Consider the following 24264-nt stretch of genomic DNA (forward strand, 5'->3'; position numbering starts at 1 on the left):
CGTGTATCAATATCTTGATATCTATCAGGTTTCTTTAGATTATCCCTATTTCTAAGGTTGTATCTTTTCTCAGAGGGCTCCCTCTGGGGAGACTTGTGTCCTTGGTCCGGAGATCTTTCTCTCCGCCGAGGAGACCTTCCTCTGGACTGGAATCTTTTTTCTTTGGGAGTGGATTGTTTATTTCCATCCCAGCTCTTTTTTGGAGTGTTTAAATTATTTTTAATAAATATTTTTTCAGGATTTTCAGTTAGTTGGGGTTTTACTGGTTTCCCACCCAAACTATCTCTTCCTAGTTCTTCATAGGATTTTTCTATGATTCTGGCAAGTTCAAATGGTTGTTCTGCTATATCTGTTTCTTTCAATTTCTGAAGGAAAGTTATATCCTCCGTTGTCAATTGAACCAACTCTCTATGTGCCTGTGTTAATTCTTTTATTTTAACTAAGAGTTCTTCACTTGACATTTTTTCAATGTCTGGATGTGGTGTGTAGCTGGCTAGAACCGGCCACGTTGCTCCTGGTCTACCTAGTGGACCGAGCCTGGTGATGTGATTATTGTGTTTTAGGGCGCCTTTAAACCAGAGCAAGTGCTCTTGGTATTTTAATGGGATTTCCACCTCCTCGAAAGGAGTGTACTCATCCGGTGGTTCCTCTATTTTGTAATAGTGGAATTCATGTGTGACAGCGTTTGCTGCTGGAAAGTTTATCCATGAATAGAATACCTCTGTCTGCCGATATTCATGTGCCTCAATTACGAATACGACTATACCACCTCTCGATGTTAGTCCATTCTCTATTAGTTTAAGAGTTATAGTTTTTCTTATGTTGACCGGAATGAGTATAGCATTCGGGTCGGTCTGTAGGAGACTATTGTCATCCTCTAGGAGTTGAGCTGCTATTCTAGCTGTCTCCCTTTCTTCTTCATTTTCTGACATTTTACTGACAGAAAGGTTTTTGCTGCAGATCAGGTTTTCAAGGAAACAAAGATTAGGTGCACAATATTTTGGAACACTGTATCCTTCAACGTTGAATAAACCAAAAACTATACATAGAAATCTCTTCCTACTAAGTTCCGGCGGATTTTAACCTTTGACCCACTCCAGACGTCTTTGGAGTATTTACGGGAGAAAGGGGCTGTGTGAAAAAGCACGACTGAGTTACTCTAACGTCTTGCGTTAGATTTATCGCCTTACCAAACGTTGGGCGCCATGTAGTGTAGTTCCTATAGTCCCAATAGGCTCTGCGCATTGGAATAACATATTCAGCAGAGTAGACGTAGGACTGAGGTTAACTAGGTCTCTACTGACTATATTAGACTTAAGTTTTTGCCAGCTAGCTCAGAGGTCACTAGAAACTTTCTCAAATAAGCGAGGAGGAGTTTAACCTCCCTGGATAGACAAGAAGGGATTTAGTTTCTGACAACCATAAAACATGACAACTTTGCTCTCCCTGATTAAGAGTATATCTCTAGAGTCGTGTGAAAACAAAAGACAGCTATTTCACTCAGTCAAAGGTGCGTACTTAGTTTCACCAGATTGCAGAGAAAAGAGAGACGGGCGTTTTCAATAAAGGTATTATTTATTGAGCAGTCTCCTTCCTCATGCAAGAGAAATGAATTGCTACAATTGCAATACGTATTGTAAAGTAAAGTTCGTACAGTAAAAGCAGGATTATAAAATAATACTGTAAAAGCATTGATATGGTTTCTTAGCCATATGATACTTTAAAATAGATAAAATATATACATACATATATGCATTGGCTAATCGTACTCAACTGGTGCTTCTAATCTACGCCTACCCCGGTGTACCTGACCTAAGCCTAATACGTGGGAGTGAGTAAGTAAGTAGAAGTTTAAGTTAAGTTTGTTTTGCCAAGAATCTGACTCAAGAATTCTCTGTAAGGGTTTAGTCAGTTCCGTACCTGGGTAATAGAAAGCAGGAGGTCTGGTATCTCTCTCTCAGAACTCGATATCCCAGCAACCCGCAAGGGTAGGCTGGAAACGCCGGAGCTGGATTTCTCGGCAAGAGAAAAGACAGGGTCTTTCTCAGCGCGTCAAAAGGGAGGGGCAGCGTCCGTGGGCTCTCGCATCAGCTGGGCTCTCGGAAGTAGAGAGCTGCTCTGCTCCAGATTCACCACCGTGTGTTTGCTTAAAGCAGCGTTGGTATATTTATACCTGAAAGGTGCCGGGTTTTGACGTAAGGTTGGACATAAGACGTCAATAAAGATGTCACTAAGAACTGGCCGTTCTTACAGTGCTTTACAGGAGTTCTAGGACGAAATCAAAACAATAGCAAGGGGGATTTCCCAGGTTGCTGGAGGCTTGGTTTTGTTTAGAGAACTCGGTGTGCTTACTAGGGGGCCGGAGAAGCAGCCTTGCTTAATGTGACAGCATGCGCTACGACTGAATTATGGATATGATTATTATGCCGTTGTATGGATATTATTGATTATAGCCGGACAAGGGCATGAAATAGGAATATCGATTCAGGTTTCCTAGATAACACACTACAGGTTCAAATAAAGCCGTAGTACGGCGGCTGCAGCTTGTCCAAAACTCAGCTGTCAGGCTGCTGTGTAGAATTCCTAAAAACAACAGGGTCTCGAACTACCGATGTGAACTGCATTGGCTCACGGTAGAAAACCGAATCAGATTTAAAGCCCTGAACTATATGTTCAGAATAAAAGCGGGTACTGCACCCAGATACCTACTTGCATTAGCCAATCCCTACACTCCCAAATGCAGCCTTAGGTCACAGTCAGCGGCCAATTTCTGCGTGCCCAGGTTCAAACTTGCAAGAATGGGGGGCTGATCCTTTGCTCATCTAGGTCCAACCCTTTGGAACGCACTCCCTCCTTATATTCGTAAGGAGGAAAAGCACGCTAGATTCAGAAAGAACATCAAAATGTGGTTGTTCGAGCAATAATCTGAGCAACCCCGCAAACCCTCGGGACTTTCTGTACTGTGTCTCAGCGCCGGGAAACCCTTTTTGGGTAGCTGTTGCGCCTTACAAATTAAAAAAATAAATAAAATAAATATAAAAAATAACGAATGTCGCACCAGCTGTGAATGATGACCTTAGAAAGTACCTTTACATTAAGCTGCTTACCAGAAAGAAATCTTTTCTTTTATCATAAGAGGACTAGGGGGTTGGCAGAAAGAAGAAGCACATATTAAAGCAACCAGGAGCTGAAAATTAGTGTGAGAATTCAAAGCAGAATGACCCATAAAGAAAAGTTCTAGAACTCAGGAGTAGAGTATCAAAGTAGCGTAAGTGCTGGACAGAGTAATGGCATGAATGAAATGATCTGGAAGTGGTGGGGAAAGTGGTAAAATGCTTCCTGGTCTGCTCTAGGAACATACATTATTTTAGACTACAAATTTCATGAAACTTTGCGACATGTTACTCCTTTTGTCTCCCATCACCCAATCAGCATTCGATGTTCTCTTGGGAATAGGATCACTCCCATCTTCTCACTGAAATACAATAGTTCATGGATGATAATGTTAATTTGCAACTGCATTGTAGCAGTTATGAGCTAATGTGAGCCAATTTCTCATTCAGGTTTACTTTCCCATGTATTAAACTACACTTCTAACCACCTATAATATTAGGGTTCTAAACAATGATCTATGTAAAAAATGAAAAATCAATATAACGAAAAAGGAAACATTTCAGTATAGCCACCATTTATTGGGAAACAAATGAGTAAATTAATAGGTCAAATTAACTTTTTAAATGCTGCATCTCTTATGTATAAACTCTTCTTTACCCCATTAATTGAAAAGAAAAAATTAATTTGTTAACATTGATCTTTGTGTAAGTAGAAACATTCGGCAGAAATTTATTTTGTTACAAAAAAAGCATGATCATGGAAAGGTCCGGAAAACATTTTATGCATGTTAAAGCCAGAGTCATAATAATCTTTTTTGGGTTATATATAATCCATAAAAAAGATAAAATATTACATTCAGCATTAAGAAACTTATTAAAAAAAAAAACATGTACAAACCAATTATCAGTACGAGGTAAGGAGGTGTTTGCGCAAAGTCTTATTCAGCTCCGTTCTTCAACAGAGAACCATTTTTAACTCATATCACTTAGATTATTAGAAGTGCAAATAGTACTTGTGCAGAAAATGCATAGTGCGAAATAGGAGCTAATAAATGGTAACATTAATAGATAAAATGATGCTTTGATGATATATAAAACCAATTGAAAAATAGAAAGAGTGGTTCTAGCTATTGAAGTTCATATCTAGCTTACAGTTCAGGTCAAAGTGTTTGATTACTCATGTTCATATCTCATATTGCCCAGGTGGATCAAATAATTTCTTCTCTTGACTAAAATCATAATAAAGATTAAAACAGTATAGCAAATTCCTTTATTCTCTAGATTACATATACAAATTAAACCTATCCTGGTAAAACATAAATCTCTCTGGTAAAAAGAGGGGATGCGCAGACTTTTTCTAATGTCTCTGTACAAACCACAAAACAGCATAAGATGAATAGTTGACTGGGTGGCGATCTCATCATAGGGGCATTTAGGTAATTTTTTTGACCAAGTTTCTCCCTTTGGGAATGCATCTAGATGATGGATGATGCCCTGCCGTAATCTTGTTAAATAAAATCTCTGTTGGGTATTGGAACCATTATCAAGTACCCCTGCACTTCCTGGGCAACCGGCCCTTCCATGTATCTGGCCACAGAGTGCTTTTGGGACTCTCGTAATTCTCTATCTGCCATACTATTTTTGATAAACACACATTGCATTTCATGTTTGCAGTAATTTAGAATTTTGGCAGGATTAGTTACAGATACTTCATCATGAAGCTTTGTTAATAAGCCGTCCACATTTGCTATCCACAAGATCTTCTTATGATATTCAAGCATGAGGCTTTGATGTATTCCATCCCGAGTAAATTTAGTCCCTGGCTTATTCCAGATATTATGCCAACAGGTAAGCATGTTCAAGCAGATGGTATCTTCAAGGTAAGGCATATCTAGCTCTCTATGGGTAACGACAGACGCTACAGAGTAGGGCAGGGCCAAGAGCCTACATAAAAATTGATTTTCCTGGGTTTGTGAAAATACCAGTCTTGGTTCAACCCCACACTGTAGCTCCATATGTAGCAGAGTAAACACATTTACTCCTATAGAGGTGAATCAATTCCCCTATTGGTTCGTCACCAATCTTAATGGGACAGGGCCTTGATTGGTCTTGCAATTTTTAGTTTTGCAGTACTTAAATGTGGGCCCCATGTACCAAGGTGAGAAAATAGCACCCCTAGCTAAGAGACGTTTTTCACATCCTCCAATGTATGGCTCATCAGGCAGTGAACTTTCTTCCTTGGTTTTTTATTCCCACAAACCATAATAAAGGTTTTTGCTAGATTAAGTTTCAAGTCCTTTTCCTCCATATATGCTGCAAACTTTTCAATCAATGATTGCAACCAATTTGTGGTTCTGGAGATCAGAACAGCATCATCAGCATAAAGGAGCACTGGAGTGGGTCAGGAACCAACCCTGGGAGTGTCTGCTTCTACCTGTGGTAGCATTTTATCCACCCCATTGATGTATATTGAAACTAGGAGGGGGCAAGGACACAGCCTTGCTGAATACTTCTGGTGACCATAGGGCCTTTGGTACATTTGCCTCTTACCCCATAACTTATCCTTGCTGTTAACAAGACATAGAGCTAGGATAAGTGTGGGATTATATCGATTTGGGCACCAAAATCTGCCAATGATTTCCATAACAATTGAACTGAAAACTTTCTCCAAGCTAAATGAACTTAGAGGGGCATGTTTAAGCATTCTGAGCAAATCAGCTTTTTCAAGCAGTGTTACTTTAGCCATTTGAGGCCTAGTACGTGTATAAGTGATGTCTTAGTACAAAAGTTTGCATTTTAAATCAATTTTTTGTCTCCAAAACGGTCCACTTTAATACTACATATTCATTTTAAACTATATTATTTTGCATTTTATTAAAAACTCTCTCAGTTGCAATGTACTTAGATCAATGTATATTAATATTAAATAAGTGTTGTAACTTTTTGAAATAAAAGTCACCATTCATAGTTGTTAATTAATCCACTTCAGATTTCATTGTGGCCAATACATGCATTATGGGTAATGTAGGATGCATGTCAAACACCAAGGGATACATAACAATGTTCTTTTTGCGTTATGAGCTTGATGGCTTATCTAAAATATATTGTACGTTCTACTTATATTTCTTAAATGTAGCTTTTACTTTATCAATAATTTAAAAAATAAATTGACATACAGTAAAAAAAGAATTTACAAAATTCTGCAAACAGAACTATTAGAACAATAATTTCACTATTTCTTTAACGCCAACAGCTAACAATATCCCACCACAAACAGATGAAGTTGGGCAATCAATGAGGCAATCAATCCGAATTTGGATAGCACGGTTAATCACCTGTGAGGGTATCCAGGTGTTAGTGATTCCTCCTGTGAAACAAAAGCAGAAACTGATGATTCAGCAAATACAATTATGAAAGAGGCAGATAATGGACCCAATAGTAAAAACACCAACCCTGCATTAGGAGACACCCTAGTACTTAGAAAGAGAAAGAAGGGCTTTAAAGCCTACTGTCAGGTCCATATTTAGAGAAGTCTGGGAAACCTCCCGCTCTCCTGTACAGTTCCATGCATTAAAACAAATCTGTGTTGAAAGGGCTATCTTCGAATTGAGTAGATGGGTAGCACAATCGGATAAAAACAATTTGGGAAGGTAAGGCAGCCATTATATATGGTTTTGAAGAATTGACAAGGGCTTTAAAGAATGTATGTTATGTTATATTAGGCTAATTTGTAAAGCTCACGGCTGACCCAGCAGAGGTGCGCCCCGGCGCTGAAACCAGATTAGTACCGCTGGAGACAACAGAACAACTTATAAGGAAGGGAACAAAAACGTTTTAATAGCTTTACAAAAGGGCAAGTACAGCTGTAAACTGTGAATGGAGATGAGAAGGGAATTCCAGAGTCTAGAAACCAGCACCCGAAAGGAGTGGCCACCAGCACGAGCCCTCCTCTCCCTAGGGCCAACCGCCAAGTTCTGTCCCATGGAACGTAGTTGGTGGGAGGGGGTATAAAAGGAGTGCAGGTCTGACAAAATGCTAGGCGATGAGGAGTTGAGAATTTTAAAGGTGATACTGAGGGCCTTGAATTCAATACGCCTAGCAAAAAGCAGCCAATGAAGGAGGTGAATGGCATTCGAAATAGAACAACGCCTTGGCAATCCAAGGAGCGCTTGGCCTGCTGCGTTCTGAACCCTTTGAAGTCTGACAATCTCGGTATGATTAGCCCCTATGTAAAGGGAGCTAGCATAGTCCAGTCTGGACAAAATCAGAGCCTGGACGACAACCTGCCTGACTGAGGGATCAAAGAAGCCCAGAAGGGGTTTGAGCCCCCGCAGCAGACCAAAGCACGTCCCTGCCACCTTCTTTGTTTGAGTTCTAAAATTAAGGGCAGTGTCCAGCCAGAGCCCTAGGTTCTTTACCACCTGTTTAGGAGCGGGCGCCACCCCGGAAGCAGCGGGCCACCAATGTTCGCACCACAACTCTGGGTCTCTCCCCATCAACAGAACCTCAGTATTTACACTAATGGCTCAAGACTCTGCAAAGGCGTCAGTAGAGACACATGAACACAGTGGTGGCTGGTGGACTTGGAAAGTGGTAGGGCGAAAGAATCTGCAGGTGACCATCTCAAAAGCCCCTGCCTCTCTACTATTCGGTGCCTCCCATAATGCATTGTGCAGGAATGATGGACTACTTTTACACGCACATTATCACTGTGCACACTTAGGCCCAGCCCTGGCATGTTTATTTCTCACCCTTCTGAACATTACTTAGGGCAGACCAACTTTTCCCACATAAGTTGCTCTCTAGCCAGCAGTGTAACAACTGTGCAGCCTCTTACTAGAAGATGGTAACTGCACATGTAAGCGTAACTCGCATGTCTTTGCTTCATTGCACATTTAAGCACAGACACAAGTTCGCAACGATTGTTTGAAGTGTCTGAACCTCACGCTTGACACCCAAATTCTTTCCATAAACCACACAACAAATCCAGACTTGGCAACCATGCACAGCAAAGAGAATAGCCTCTTTCCTAACAATCAAAAGCACCTTTGGAGCCTTGTCATTGATATAAAGCTCTAGGCAAGGGTTACAATGCAATGAAATACACTGGCTGTCATAGATCAAGCAACAAACCTTTATCCCTTGCTGGCACAGGTGTTTTCCCCATCTGAAAGAACGTGAATCGGGTGTTGTTCAGTAACCTTGGAGCTGTACAGCGGCGGCCAGCATGCTCGCGGGGAAAATAAAGAACAATTAAAATAAAACGTACCTGAGTGCCGCCGAGTACCACACCGCCTCCACTCCTGGCCGGTCACGCTGTACTGGGTCCGAGTGTTCTTGCTGCAGGAACCAGATGCAGGCAGCTTCCCTGCCATACGCACGCCAATCACAATGCTGCAATGGCAGTGTTGTGATCGATAGGCGCGGCAGGAGAGCGCCCCAACCGGGACATTTTCTCTGCATAGAGAAAAAGGGAGCGTGGGCGGTCGTGCTCGAGGGCAGGGGGGATTGGCTTACCCACTGTTGTGGGTAGGGACTGTTTGGTCGGTCCTGGAGCCGACCAAACAGTCCATACCCACAACAGTGGGTAAGCCATTCCCCCCTGCCCTTGAGCACGACCGCCCACCCGCCTGCCCTCAACCAGGCACAGAGGCACTTCTGCTTTCTTGCAATGCGAGAAGGCAGAAACATAAATAGTAGTTTTTACCGTTTATGTTTCTGCCTTCTCGCATCGTGAGAAAGCAGTGAGGCAACGCCCCCAAGCCCCAGTGGGGGAGCCGCCACTGCATGAACAATCGCCTTAACATTTTTGGACGTTCTGGTGAAAGGTCGGCTACAGTCACTTCAGCTGTGTGTTGGAGAACTGCTGTTGTGCTAGTCTACCACAGTGGTAATGTTTTAAGAAGCTGAGCCCAAATAACAAACACTTTAGAGGAAACACAAACTGCTAATACCGGAATTAGGGCAGAAGGGAAGTTCAGTAGGAGAAACCGAGGAGGGTTCAAGTGTGAGCAATAATCATTTTGGTGAGCCTGCAAAATCAAGGTGTACTAAACGCCATTGTGGAGGAGGACAAGAAAGGGCCACACAGTATTCAACCGAAAGGCCAACTACTAAATGACAATGACGCAAATAGAGATACAGATAATTAACCTTATTTCTTGAATTTAAAATAATACGGTTTCTTTTTTAAACATTTATGTTTTTTTCCAAATCCATAATAATATGTTGAAAGTCACACTGTTCTTCATCTTCACCTGAATCTGTCAAAAAACAGAAACAAAAATACTAGTATATACTCTTTGTTTGCTATTCCTTTGCAATTTTATATGTGATGTGTGTACTGTCGGAAGACACGGTCTTAGTGTCTCAGTTCCAGTGTAACCATACACCTAACACCCACCCACCACCAGGCGTCACAAGTCATGTGACACTGGCCAATAAAGGGGCCGAGCGCACGTGCTCTGGGGCCCATTACCTATCCCCATACCACTGTGTCCGTGTCTGCCTTCCTGTATTGCGTGATTGGGCATGTCTGCATCATGAGGGCCTAGCGCCCCACCACAATCACCACAATGGCGACGAGGCGGAGCTGTGCCCAGCGTGCCACAGCTACCTGAAGGAAAAAAAACATCGTGGGGAAAGAGGAGAGAGCTGCAGGGCGACGTCGCGCCCCCCCTCCCCCACAGGATCGGCGCCAGCCTGCCGAGAGGCCCGCGGGGCGTGTGCCTTTCCCCGGGCCTAGATGTCCATGACGAGGTGACCGGGAGCCCACTCCGCACCTCAAGCCCAGCTGAGCCCCACCGGGAGGTGACCAACGCGGAGCCCACCCGCGTGGTCGAACAGGCCCGCCAGCCAAGTGTGAGCCACAGCGCTGAAGGTACAGCGAGCCGACCGGAGCCCACCCGCGTCGGCCGCCACTGACCAGTGTGCCCCAGAAGAAAGTGCGGACCGGTCAGAGCACACCTGCACCGGCCGCAACTCTGCCCCAAAGAAGTGAGCGCCGGGCAGAGCTCACCCACCACGGCCACAGCAGCAGGGACCCCCACTGGAGAGGAGCGCTGGCCGGGCAGAGCCTACCCGCCACGGCCGCCACCAAAGAATAGGCCCGGCGGCCGGAGGTAAGCCCGGGCACTGGCGAGGCCTGAGGGGCTGCGCGAGACTGGAGCGACCCCCACTGAGGCAACAGGAAGACTGTGTAAGAAGCGGCCGAGTATGAACATTATGTAAAGCAGGGCCAGCGGAGCCCACCCGCGGCCTGCCTGCAGCGTTCCCCTATCCCCCGCCGCGCAGTGTGTGTCATGTGAGGCTGCGGCGGCGGGGTAAATAAACTTCAAAGAGCGCGCCCGCAGCGTGTAAAGAGCTGCCAGCACTAAATGAACTGCGGAGGCCTGCAGGAAACAATGCCGAGTGGGGAATCAGCCGGGCGGTCCCTGCGACATAGGCCTCCAGCATCACCCGCAGCAACTGTGCACAGTGCCCCACAGACACTCACTAAGATGAGGGCAGCAGTCCTTGGGAGCCGCGCTGGTTTCTCACTGCCCCAGCGCAGCGGGTGCAGCATGAGGCAGCGACGGGAGCAGAGACTCACCGGTCATGATGCCTGGACAAGCGCCGTTGCCTAAGTGTGCTTTCCCCGGGACAGACAGCCTGAAGAGGGGACAGCAGGAAGGGGTGCAGGAGCAGCCGGCCAACAACGGTGTCTTTCCCCTTTCCCTGCAGAGACTGAAAACACTGCCACCCAGTGGCCAGCAGGCAACACTGCAGCCAGCAGGACACACAAGCACACTGCAAGCCAAGAGAAGTGTGCAGGAGAAAAGACAGCTTCCAGATAGGCCTGCAGCAAGGCGAGTGATCACTACAGCTTTACCCTATCAGCCCCAAGTGGGCCACAGGACAGCAGACTCCCCACAGAGGACACTCGGCGGCAAAGCGACCATTCAGCCACGCAAGTTATCAACACAATGAGGTGCAAGACTGGTGCAGGAACGCCGCACAGAACCACAGGACTTCAGAGCACAAAGAGACGACACAGCGCAGCAACTTGCCTTTCGTCACGTCCCAGGAAAAAACGGCAGAGTGATCACCCCAAGAAGCAGAAAGCACACCGCTTGACAAGGAGAAGCACCCAAGCCCTGGAGGATGGTGTGACAAGGCGCAGAAGCGCGCCAGGAGTGAAGGAACTTCACACACCAGGACAGCATAGCACTGCGCAAGACGGCGCAAGGAGTGAAGGAACTCCGCACACCAGAAAAGGACGACGGAGCAGAAGCGCAGTCCGCCAGAAGCACTGACGCCACACCAACAGAAAGCACGGTGACGCCTAGTGGCCACAGGCCGTCACCGCTGCCGGAAGGAAGTAAAGGAGCACCACCACGAGACTCTCCACCAGGCAAGTGTGACACAGTGAAGAAGTGCGACAACCGCCGACACTGCTCCAGGGTCCCCGAACGAAAGCGAGCACACCCCATGAGGTAACGGGAGCAACCTGAACACGAAGAAGCTCGGAGCAGTGACGTAACCCTCTGCACCTAATGAAGCACAAGAAGAGCGCGGACAAAAGCGCACCAACGCTACAGCACCGGAACGGAGCGAACAGCGACCAAACACAACACACCAAAAGCCGACCCCTCAGACGGTCGCATGAAGAGCCCGGATGGTCACACGACGTGATGCACCCAAGAAGCCGGCCAGCCAGATGGCCACACCAAAAGCCGACCCACCGGGGGTCGCGAAAGGAGGTGACCGAAGCAAGGGTCAACTAACCATGACACAGCAAGTATCCAGCAAGACAACCAAAGATAGCCTGCCAGCATCGACAGAGTGGACCGGCCAGAGGTCCAAGAAGTTCGAACACCAAGACACAGTCCACGATCAACGACTAACGAACTTCAACAACCACAATTCAACATGTAGCGTCTAAAGAGAGAGAGAAGATCGCAACGCCCGGTCCAGTCACAGATGTGAAGAGACAGTATCCGTGAACCAGGACAAGACCGGATGGAAGCAGGCGGAGTGCACGCTGCCTGGAGAAGTCTGGCCAGGAAGAGGAAGACAGCAAGGTGACCAAACCGTGTTGCGAAAAGGACGAAGAGGAGGTCTGCGTGGCACGACGCCACCAAAGATGGAGAAAGGAGAAGAGGTCTGCGTGGCACGATGCCACCAAAGATGGAGAAAGGAGAAGAGGTCTGAGTGGCACGATGCCACCAAAGAAGGAGAAAGGAGAAGAGGTCTGGTTGGCACGTCTGCCACCACCGAAGAGAAGGAAAGGAGAAGTGGTCTGAGAAGCACGACGACAGGAAGATAAGGGAATGGAATAGAACCAAGAGGAGTGTGAACCAAGACACTACGACACACAAGAAGGGGAAACACCGAGGAGAACGTGAGAGGTGCACGACAGTCCACACACATGACCGGGACAAGTAACATCACTGGAAGCGAGCATCCACGTGCGAACCTGACAGTCATCCAGGAATGACGGAAGCGAGCAGGCCGGTCTGTTGGCAACATCCACCTCTGGGATGGAACGGACACAAGGGCCGCGGAAATCCAGGGGCAGAGGCCTCAGGGACACCGGTGGCAGCGGATCCCACAACTAGAGACGGACTGTTGAAGCTTGCGCTGAAGATCCTGGAGGACCGAAGGTCGCACAAGACGGAACCAGCGCCAACAGCACCCTTTCAGGTGGAACTCGGACACGGAGAAGAGAGCCCGTAGCGACGTCCTTCAACACTTTGGAGCGGCAAGGCGGCATGTCCTCCGGTCCAGTGGAAGCCTGGCAGAAGGGCCTCTGGGTCGTCCAGTGAGAGGGGACACCCACGAGAGAGGGGTATCCGTGAGAGGGATAGCCTGCAGCTGAAGATCCCGTCAAGGACAGACACCAGTTTAAACCAAGTACTTTGACCAGGATGGTCCAGCGGAAAGCAACACACTCGGGACCTGCTATTTATACCTCTACGCGTTCACAGGATGTGAAATGGAGCGAGAGAGACTGTACAGCCCACTTACAAGCTGCAAGTCTGCCAAGGCAAGAAAAGACGCCATTGCCAGCAATTGAAGTGACCGGCAGTAAAGAAGACTATGTGGGAGGCGTCGTGATTGAATTATGGGTTTTGTGTGAACTGTATTCTTTCCCACAGGTTGGACTTTAGTTAGGGCAATTTTCTTAACTAAGCTTGGAAGGGATGTACTGTCGGAAGACACGGTCTAGTGTCTCAGTTCCAGTGTAACCATACACCTAACACCCACCCACCACCAGGCGTCACAAGTCATGTGACACTGGCCAATAAAGGGGCCGAGCGCACGTGCTCTGGGGCCCATTACCTATCCCCATACCACTGTGTCCGTGTCTGCCTTCCTATATTGCGTGATTGGGCATGTCTGCATCATGAGGGCCTAGCGCCCCCACCCCAATCACCACAATGTGTACCTTAAAAGTAGTTGTTAGCCACGTCATCTCTGCACGCACCTCCATCTTCATCTCTAGCAACTTCATGTCCTGTGGTAGATATTCAAGGGGGAATTTTCAACATCACATTCATCTAATTAATCGCATGCAGGGTCCATTAGAAGTCTATTTCGAATGGCTACATTATGTAACATTGCACAGGTGGCTATGATTTTACAGCACATTGCTGGATCATATTCTAGGGCACTTCTACTTTTATGCAGACATCTGCCTTTCAGTAAGGCAAATGTCCACTCTATAATGCTTTTTTTTTTATGAGTAGCACTGTACCTCCTTTTCCTTGTTTTCTTTGGGGGGTGGGGGGTGACGTCATTATTCATGGCCATAATGCATATGCATTTTCACCAGAAATTTAGCAAAATTGTTTTCGATATATGCACAATATACACAAAATCCCATATAGTCTACAGTTTCTAAAGATGTAAGAATCGTATTGAGCAACTAGGTAGGTGATCAGGCATGTGGCATTGCACATTATTTGTATATATAAAGAGTGGGGACTCTTTCGATTTCGATACATGGTGGGACCATTAGATCAGGTGCACAGTTAACACATCCAATCACTTATTGAAAATTAGCTACATCATAGAATTGGAACTACAAAGCAAGCATGTATTGTTGCCAACATTGCATCTAGAAAAGTCTTAAATCCTGCATTAAGCATTCTGAGATATCCCACCTGCAGCTGCAACTGTCTGTCAGTAGCTTCCAGATGCTAAAATATGTAAGCTACACATAACCTGAATGAGGGTAAGGAATCGCTCCACTGCATGGGGTAGACCTCCATTGTACAAGGGCCAATTCATTAATTTAAATAAAAATTACTTATTCACTAAACCAATACCAAGCATAAACCTCCTCATCTATTTGGTCAACTATTCACCCTCTGACTGAAAATCCTCTCTCATCTCCTCCTGCTGTGTTGGGCTCCAAGATTCTGCATCCCTCTCAGAACAGCGTAGAGTGCCACGATTGTGAAGGTTGCAATGCATTTTGGGCCACCTTTTGTTCTGTTGTTTGTGTTTTGGTTGCCTCCTGCTTAGATGTTGCTAATTCCCCATATTTAGGTATCAAACGTTTAGAATCTATAGTTTGATTAACTATGGTTGATCGTCATCTTTTCAGTCCTCAGCCCTTTCTGAAAACTTCACACTGGCAATGTATAAATTATCACATCTACTTAAACGCTGTGTGTCTGGATCACAAAACTGTTTACAACTCACTGTTTTTTTATTTTAGCAAACGTCCTTAGGGTACATTATATCACATCACCTCAGCAAGTCACATTTCAAATCTTTTTCAATTCGTGTGGCCATGTGTGTAACATTGTACAAATACACAACTGAATATGAACAATTCAAAACTGAGTTTGGAGTGTACATGGTTTTGTGAGTTTCACAGTCAATGTGGTTTCAAGCTGTGGCCAATGGGTCAACTGGCTTTTATTTATAAAGTTTCACACTTGCAAGTTCAAGCAATAAACTTACTTTTTTAAATGATCTCAAAGCGGGAGGACATTTTAGCAAAGAATGTCCACTTGGTGGTTGCTTTGGCATGGCTTGGAATCATTGGTGAGCAGGATGCAGTGAGATTTACCATTGTTCTCTTCGTCAGTGTAGTGGTGTTGGCAGTGGGAATTCTTCTGCTCCCAGTGGAAGACCAGCACCAGCAATGTTCTTCTTCTCGGCTGCTACAAGTTCTGTTGCTATTTTATGTTATGAAAGTTTGTATTTTCCTTTTTCGGTCACTAGAATGACCAACTACTGCTGAAGCAATCTGGAGTTTGAGGGCCTACTGCATGGTTTGTGTCTTTTTTGTGCTGAGTCAGGATAACAGTGTATTGCCATATCTTGTGTGCCATGATGCTGGCGTATTCATGGATGTGAAGGCGAATGAGGCCCATCAACATGTATTGGTCCTGCTGTGTGGTGTACTTATTCAGTTATTACGATTCCAGTTTGCTTTGTTGTAGGACCATTATGTTTCTGTGGTGTGTCTTCACCAGCTCCAAGTATTTTCATATTTGCAGTGTGTCTTTTATATCTTGGTTGCTGAGCAGTATTACTCTCAGCTTTGATTTTATATTACATGACGGTGATGGTTGTCCATTACTCAATTGTTTAATTGAGGTTGTGTCCTTTGGGAGCCTTACATTGCCATCTACATGGTTTGGGAATTGTGCTGTTTGCTTGAGGATGCTGGAGGCCCTTTCCACTCTGATACATTGCATCCTGACAGGATTTATAGTTGTAGTATGCTGGGTTTTGCTGTTGAAGGGATTTGGGTGTTGCCTCTCTGAGGCGATGTGGCTAGAGTGTTCTACAGCCAAGTCATACAATTTCACCATTTGGTATCTTATTCCATTACTGCATACTTTCTCCTGGAGGTTCTTTTGGGCTGTATTTTGGATAGCATACCATTTTATATGTACACGGTGTATTGTGCTATACTTTCTATGAGTGTTACAGATTGCCTGTGTTCTCTTAGGGAACCATGGGTGTTTAGAATGTGGAATTTGATTGTAAAAGGGACAGTTGTTGATTACCTGTCAAATTATTTTAGACTTTCGCTTTAGGAGAACTATGTTTTGGGGATGTGTTGATTGGGGATTTGATTTTTTCGTCTAGGTTTCTCTGTCTTGTGCATTCTGATTAGAAACCTGAGCATTGTGGGAAATATCTGAGACAGTTGCTGTTGACGACTGCAATACGGTTCTTAATCTTCTATTGCATTCGTTTCATGACAGTGTTGTATGTTATCCCAGTGCGGTCCTTTGAACTGTGATCAGTAGTGTTCCATTGTTTCTGAGCCACTGATATTGTGTTATTACCGCTTCTTGTTTGTTCTGTTGTGACGATGGTGTGGTGTCTTCAGTGTTGAGTTTGTGGATCTCAGTACATTGTCACATGAGGCATTCCAATAGATTCTTAATGCTGTTACAGTAAAAAACATTGCTGTCTGAATGGTTGTATTCTGGGTTATGTAAATGTTAGCCACTGAAATGCCATTGGCTGCTTCTAGAAAAGTGTTTGTAGAGAACGTTGGTTATGTTCTATTTGTTTCAATGGGTTTTGAGTTATAGGGTCTTATTGAGCTTTCGGTGCATTTGGCAATCTCATTTCTGTTGAATCACGTGATACCTTCGTCATTGTGTTAGCTGGCTGAGAGTGTGGCGTGCATATATGTTGTGTGATATATTGTTGTGATGATGTGGTCAGTTGGTTAGTTTGCCTCTGTGTTTTTGTGCTGATTATTATTGCAATATGCTTTTGTTGTGTTGTCTACAGTAGGGGTGTGGCATTCTGTTTTTAGTGTTTGTTGTGAGGTGCCCGATCAAGTGCGATATTATGTCACTTTGTGTATGTTATTGTGCTGTGTTATGTTTACTTTAAATATGCAACACATGTTGCTACATTTCCAGGCAAAAGCAGCCCATTCCTCTAAAGTACAAGTGACATGCAATCATTAATCACTGCCTAAGGTGGTAAAATAGCTTTTAACTATTTAAGACACAAGTCAGCCGTCAGTGTGGCAAATACAAAGCACTCACAGTACTCTCTTTATGCTATATGTCACTCTATAAAATGGGTAATTGGTTCATGAATATGTTATCTCCTTAGACGAAAGGAAATTGGAAAAAGATTCTGGACCTAAGGCTTTATCTCCTGTTAATGAAGAAGAAAAGGAAGAACATACAGCAAACCAAATCCCACTTTCTCCTTTTGGTGTAAGACCAAGAACTGGAAACCATGAAGAGAGGTGAGAAACACATAACCTATTTCAAGGTATTGTCATTGCTACCATTTTGGCTCTTCTAGAGAATCTGTGTCTCCTCAGTGTCACTTCGAGAGCAGCTGTTAGGGCACAGGTTAAAAACAAGCATTGGGAATGCCTCGGTTTCACCTGTGCAATGAATAAAAAGCTGTTTTCGTCAATCTTCATCTGGGAGAAGGAAAGAACTCCATAACAGATAACAGAGCTGCTGACTCGAGAGCTTGGGATCCCGGTTCGAGTCTCCTTGGCGCCAGGCAACATTCAGTGATTCTATTCTAATCACTTAATCTTTCCGGGTGATACATTTTATATAATTATGCTGCAAGAGAAAAAAGGCAAAACATTATGAAAATATAGTTCCACCAAAGCAGATGTCAACAGTATTTTAGTGACAGGAAACTGATAAGAGAGGCAGGCGAGGAACACGCATTGGTAAATGAAGAAATTTGTGCTACAGCCAATAGAAATGGAGGAAAGGTAAGTAGCATACACAGGAACCAATGAGAAGCCTGGAAAGAGAGGAGGGATGTAAGTCGCTTTAAAGTTTGTATTAAAAACAATAGATTTCTCAAGCCCACTGCAAGCGCTGCCCAGGCAAAACCTAATGAAGAGAGAATTGTTATGAGGAACAGTGAAACTCATCTCTGGGATGAAGATGTATGGGGTGAAACAAGTTTCAGCAGTGCTGAGATTTTAGTTGCTAAGGATGACTGACAGACTTTCAGGTTCACATGGTTTGCCTATTGCACTTTCTTCTTATAGCACACAGCTCTTCAGCTTTATGGTTGACTTTTCAGTCCCAATTCTATCTTGTGTGTTTTAAGTTTGATTCAATACATTGATTTACTGTCCTAAAGATTCTGTGTAGTACATCCAAGTTGCATTTAGAAAGGCCATTATTCCATCTATGTACAATTTGAAAGATGTGCCAATAGAAGATACACCTCTGCATTTCCAAGTTTCCAGCATTTACCATGGAATCCTTGTGCACATTTGCAAGAGCATTATGCAGCCAGGACAACACCCCTCTCTGTCACTTGCACATGTCATCTTTTGTACTGGGATCGTGTAAATCTTCGGTGGCATCATAAACTGAAGATTTAAAGCGCAGGGTGTGCCAAAGTCCCAAGAGGAAGACTGAGCCAATTTAAGAGAACACTCTTTCCCTCTCAGATGAATAATCCTAACACAATCTATCACTACAGAAATACAATGTTGATATTTTCTTGTAAAACAGAGAAACATAAAGGAATGACAATGTATCCATGTATATAAAATATGAAATGATAGAAATATAGGCATGATATAATATAGACACATTTGAGATGCCACCAGTTATGTCATCAAGGAAGTCATTTATCATGTGATGAGTGATGTAATATGTGAATTCATAAGCAGTGCATGGCCAGGGAAGAAATTATAGTTAGGCCAGTAAACTATAACTAGTGAATAGCAGTGGTTTGTCGGTTTTTTAAATGTTACTTTTTGTCTTATTTCAACACCTAACCATAGCTTCACTTTGACCTTTGTTTTTCTCAGTAAAGTTCGAGGTTTTTTTCACATAAGCTAAGGTCCTATTAACATAACTTATTATACTGCCAATTTAACCCTTAGCTTTTTTTCAGTGAGTTTCTGTTTTTCTATTGTACTGTAAGATCTTATTACCATTCCTAACTATACCATTGATTTAGCCTTTGTATTTATTCAGCGAACATCTTTTTTTTCTTTTATCATACTCCACCAACTTGCTTCAGGTCCTGCACCCAACTTTGCTGGCGGCTATGTCTGGCACCCAACCCTGCCAAGGCTGGCCAACCCCCACTATGTATGGCTGAAGGCCTTTTGCGGTGGGAGTGGCCATCTTTAGTTTGTTGGGATAGGCCATGCAGCCAATCCCAATTACGAGGATTGGCTGCTCGTACGGAGTTTGGAGCAAGGTCCTATAGCCAAACCTCGCTGTGCACAGTTGGCGCAGGCTTGCAACTCACCCCACTGCACAAGGGCAAAGGCTGCATGCATCAGGTCCTGCAAAACCTATGCTGTCAATGGTTGTGTGCAGAGGGGTTAAGTGCCCATGGTGGGATGGCTTCAGAGCCTGATTATAGGACGAGCAAGGCCAACAGTACATATATAGATATACATAAAAAGACATAGATAGAAATATGCAGTTACAGACATAATACACAAAATATACATATATCTTTAGGTAAACCAGTAAAGTGGGTTCTAAAAGGCACAACTTACTTTTGTGTTTTGAGTGTTTAGAAGTCTATTGTGCTTTTTATTGTTTATGAAAAAACAAAGAAAGAAATATTATTTAGTGACACTAGTGCTTATTAAAAACATGGGAGAAAGAACTAGGATAACTGCACAAACAACCTACCTTGCAAGATTTCTGATGAAGTCGAACTTGATTGAAGCAAGCTCTCCTGTTCTGCTGATTAGAACACATCACCTTTTCACAAACCGTACAAAAAAATCCTACTGTTTGAATCAGGCATCAGTGACTTACTGATGTTCCTGCAAAATGTCACCTGGCAAAATTACCAAGCAGAGATGGCATGCTGTATGGTTGAAGTTAATATACCTGCATCTTCACCCATTTTCCTTCTCAGTGATGAACTCTTTCTCATGCTGAGCAATAAGATGCTTCATGTCGGGGAATCAAATTTATGGCGAAGGCAACAAAGCTGTTACAAGAAAAGGATCAGACATAAGGTATTTTGCCGCCCTGGAGAATAAAAAAGAACAGGGACAGAACACCAGGTGACAAAGGTGACACAGACAAGACTTTGGATGTTTTTTACCAAGACACACGACCACTGAGAGAATATTTTCTGAAACAGATCACTCTGATTCCACTTCAATTTTACAAGCCTTTTGTATTTGTTGTTGCATTGTTTTTATTTCTTGTAAATATTGTAATGATTTTAATTAATCACACAATAAAACGATGATGATTCATCCTTATGTATGGATGTTGTTCCAAAATTTTATTTGGCCCTTTTTTCTTTGTTGAGATTTTTTCACACTGTAAGCAGGTTACATACTTTGAAGTAATTCTATTTTCACCAGGTGGAATAGTAAAACATTTCCAAACTATAGATTCTAGAGGAGACTTGGAAACTTAGGGGTCCATTAGGATGGCGGGCGGACTTTGCCCGCCCGCCATCCCATCGGTAAACGGGACCGCCCGCCATAAGGGCGGGGGTCCCGTGGGGGGCATTAGGATGTGCCTGTCACAGTGGCGGGCGGAGCCATCTGCACCGGCCACCACAATACAAAAATTGCTTTGCAGCATTTACGTAAACTAAGCGGCAGGCACCACGCGGTGCCTGCCGCTTTGTATATGCAAATGTGGGGAGGTATCACAGGTACCCCCCCGTGTGCATGCCCCTACCCACCTTCACTCTGGGGGCCCGCAGGGTGAAGACCGCCTGCCTTTCCGTGGCGGCATTGCCGCCATGGAAAGGCTTGCCAAAATGCCTATCATAATATGGCTGGCGGTGTCTGCTTGACACCGCCACCATATTAATCATTTTCCGCCCCAGCCGCAATGCGACCGGGGCGGAAAAGTGGCAGGGGCGGTGTTTTGCTCCGCCGTGGTCCCCCCCGCCATTCTAATATGGCGGGGGGAATACAGGGAAGGATGGTGGGCGGATTGCCCCCGCCAGGCTGGCGGTGGCTACCGCCAGCCTGGCGGGGGCAATCCACCGGCCATCCTAATGGACCCCTTAATCTCTAGATAATAAAGCGGCCAAACTATTAGAACTCAATATCACTCTGGAGGGAGTAGCCAATGCCTTAAAATTGCTGACTTCAGGGAAAGACGCAGGTCCTGACAAAAAACCTTCAGTTTTATAAAGTATTTTCTCAAACTAGGTAGGATCTTATATAAATGCTCGATGGAGTCCAACGAGATGGGACTCCACCCATCTTATGGGGGGGCACTAATATAGTTATCTTCAGAAAAAAGGGGAAGCCACCAAATAAATAATATTTAATTTATGATGTATGGCAATGAACTAATTTGAATGCCTTACTATAATGCTAAATCAGCTCTTTTATGTATTTCGGTGATTTGCTCCTTTTTGGCAATAAAAAAAGGAAACTTCCATATCAACAACCTCAAGTTCTTCTTCCACTTCTCCATCTTGTTCTAGGTTTCTCATGTACTTTTTTCTTGCTCAGAAAGGATTTCAATAGAAGAAGTTGTTTAGGTTTCCCCAAAACCAAACCTACAGCAAAACAACTGTAATATCCGTTTTATTGCAGGGCCGTGCAATGGCAAGGAGCCCAATGTATTGGCCCGGATCCCCAAGAACTGTTTGAATGGGGATGATAAATACATGCTCAGGAACCTATCTAACCTCTGCAATGCATAGTTGTTACGGATTTGCAGAATCTCCCTGAACCCTGGTAAAGCGGCATGGATGGGTCTGGCATGCCCTGGTTTTAGTGAAACTGGCTCCGGGTACCCCATAAATTGCAGGGCTAAGAAAGTGTTGAAATTAAGATGCAAGAGTACATTTGCAACATTGTGGGGTGTTTGCATTATGCCTTCTTTCCAATACTTAGAACAATGGCTTTCTTACCAACCACGAAATTTTAACAAAGTCACTACTTGTTTTTGTTATTGCAGTACTCAGAACCGAAGTCCATCTCTGAGATCTTGTGGGGTTCCCATGTCCACAACCATTACTGCAATCATTTTTTTGTACTAAAATTCCAAAATTAAAATATAGCTGTAAATGTATTTCTTGTTGAGGTTCTTGCATTAAGCCTACTTTCAAACAAGATTCGTGAATAGGTTGTGTTATCAAACTCAACATTTAAGAAATTACCAGGGCTCATTTCCTGTAACACAATACTGATATTGGAAGTGGCACCGTGAACCTTCCACTAAACCTTGGGCGCCAGAACAAAAGGAGGAATCTGACTGGTTACTCACTGAGCTCACCTAAAACAAGTTCTATCTTTTAGAAACAAGGACCCAACCCTTGTGCGGACACCATTTTGTATCCAACTTTGTACAGAGAAGAAGATTCAGAGCAGTGCAGCTCTACATCTTTAAAAATAACATGTTTCAGGGAACTGAGGCAGCAAAACCAAGACACACCAGGCTCTACATTAAGCCGAGGGATTTCTGCCCAACACCTCGACGAAGAGGAAGTGATCCAAGTGCTCACATATTCTAAACAAAGTGGGCAGCCACAGAAAACATCCTTGGCACAGACATTTTTCACCCACCCAGGAGCAGTGGTGTAACAAAACCTGAGGAACCCCCCTGCAAGATATGCGGAAGGGGCCTCCTCCTCGTATTCTGCTCTCCTTTCCCTTCATAAAATCAATATTTCTTGGTTATTTATAGTGGTATGAAGCACTACATATAAACACAGTTAACATAATGAGATTGATTTACAAAGCATAGACCGATAGATAGCATGTCCCTTGCTTTAGAATGAAATGAAGGACAAAAAATGGTTCTCTCATAAAAAATGGTGATATATAGGCAAATGTGGATTTCTTAGCCCGTGTGTTATTGGGCCACATTTATTTTCACTGGCATGTACGTTTATGAGACTGTCAAACACAAGATCTATTGTATGCACTATACGCGTTTTATTTTGTTTTCAGGAATACAGGTAAGCAAGATTAAACTATAGCATACTTCATTTAAAAATACTAAGATTATTTTCTGATTTCGAGCATGAGGCATCTTTAGTGGTAACATATCACTTGAATACAATTTGATTCCTTTCTGATCCATCTTTTATCATTCTACCTCTACACTTATTGTTCAATACAGTCTAAAGGAATAGGCCTATTATCTTAATTTCATTTGAACCAGAACCGAGGACATGGGCCCAGAAGTTGCTGTCATAGGTATATGCTCCTAACTTGCACCCACCAACAAATTGAGTGATCCTAGGCAAACCACTTCTTCTCCCCATACCTCAGGTCCATTATCTACCAAAAATACAGTTATACAAAGTTTGCTGTGGTGCCACATCAACCTAATGAATTATCCTTCATGTTTTTTAAAGTTGTAAGTGATATACAGAATTACCTCCTTCACTCCTCAAACTTGCAGTGCCCTTTATGACATCCTACTCCCTGCTGTTACCACGGCAAAGACCCAAAAAGGAGTTTCTAACAAGCTTCCTGGAAACGATTACGTTTCGGGAAGAATCCTGAATACATCCTGAACACAAAGAGAGAATGAAAGACTTGAACACAGAACTCGGCATCAGGCACATTAGCTCTCTGATGCATTTTAATTCACTGTCTCCTGCCCTTATAACTTTTCACATTAAGGTAAATAATATTTTTGAATGTGGCTATTTGTGCATTAATATAGGAGCATTCATAAAGTTGGTTGCTTTTCCATCATGCAGGACCATCAGATAACACAGGAGTAATGGGCATCCCTGAAGGATGTGGTTAGGGACTTACACAATTCATCCAGTTCAAATGCTGAATGTTAGCACCTCTCCTCAAAATTCCTGCATGTAAAAAGCCAAATTTATCCTCATTTGACAATGAAGTTTCCAACACATAAATTCAGTTTTCTATTAGGTGTGGATACAAATGATTTTAATAAGTAAAACTATTTTGAGATTTACTGATCCTAACGGTTATATTTAGATATAGGCTAAGGTGCTTTCTATAAAGGATGTTTTGGAAAAATAAGTGACATTGTGTGTATCTCAAGTTAAATTTGCCCAACAAAACTGACCAAAGCCTGATCTCTATTAAATATGACCTTCATAGGATGTTTTGAAGAGGTCTCATTCAAGGGCCTTTTAAAATCTGTGCCAAAACGAGCATTTTAGTGCACAGCGGGCAAGTTAAAAACCTACATAGTAGTGATCAGGGAAGGCAGTTTTGCACATCTCTCTGAACAGT

General features: G+C 43.8%; 1 protein-coding gene across 2 annotated transcripts in view; it reads left to right on the plus strand.

Moving 5' to 3' along the window:
* LOC144761595 (uncharacterized) overlaps nt 1–24264 on the plus strand; it is a 489105-nt gene that overhangs the window by 270534 nt on the left and 194307 nt on the right. For both annotated transcript variants that reach the window (XM_078646893.1, XM_078646894.1), the window contains exon 5: nt 17202–17340. In XM_078646893.1, coding sequence (XP_078503019.1) covers nt 17202–17340 — 139 coding nt within the window. The remainder of the gene's footprint in view (nt 1–17201; nt 17341–24264) is intronic.

This window comes from Lissotriton helveticus, chromosome 6 (genome assembly GCF_964261635.1).
Source record: "Lissotriton helveticus chromosome 6, aLisHel1.1, whole genome shotgun sequence".
NCBI classification, from domain to species: Eukaryota; Metazoa; Chordata; class Amphibia; order Caudata; family Salamandridae; genus Lissotriton; species Lissotriton helveticus.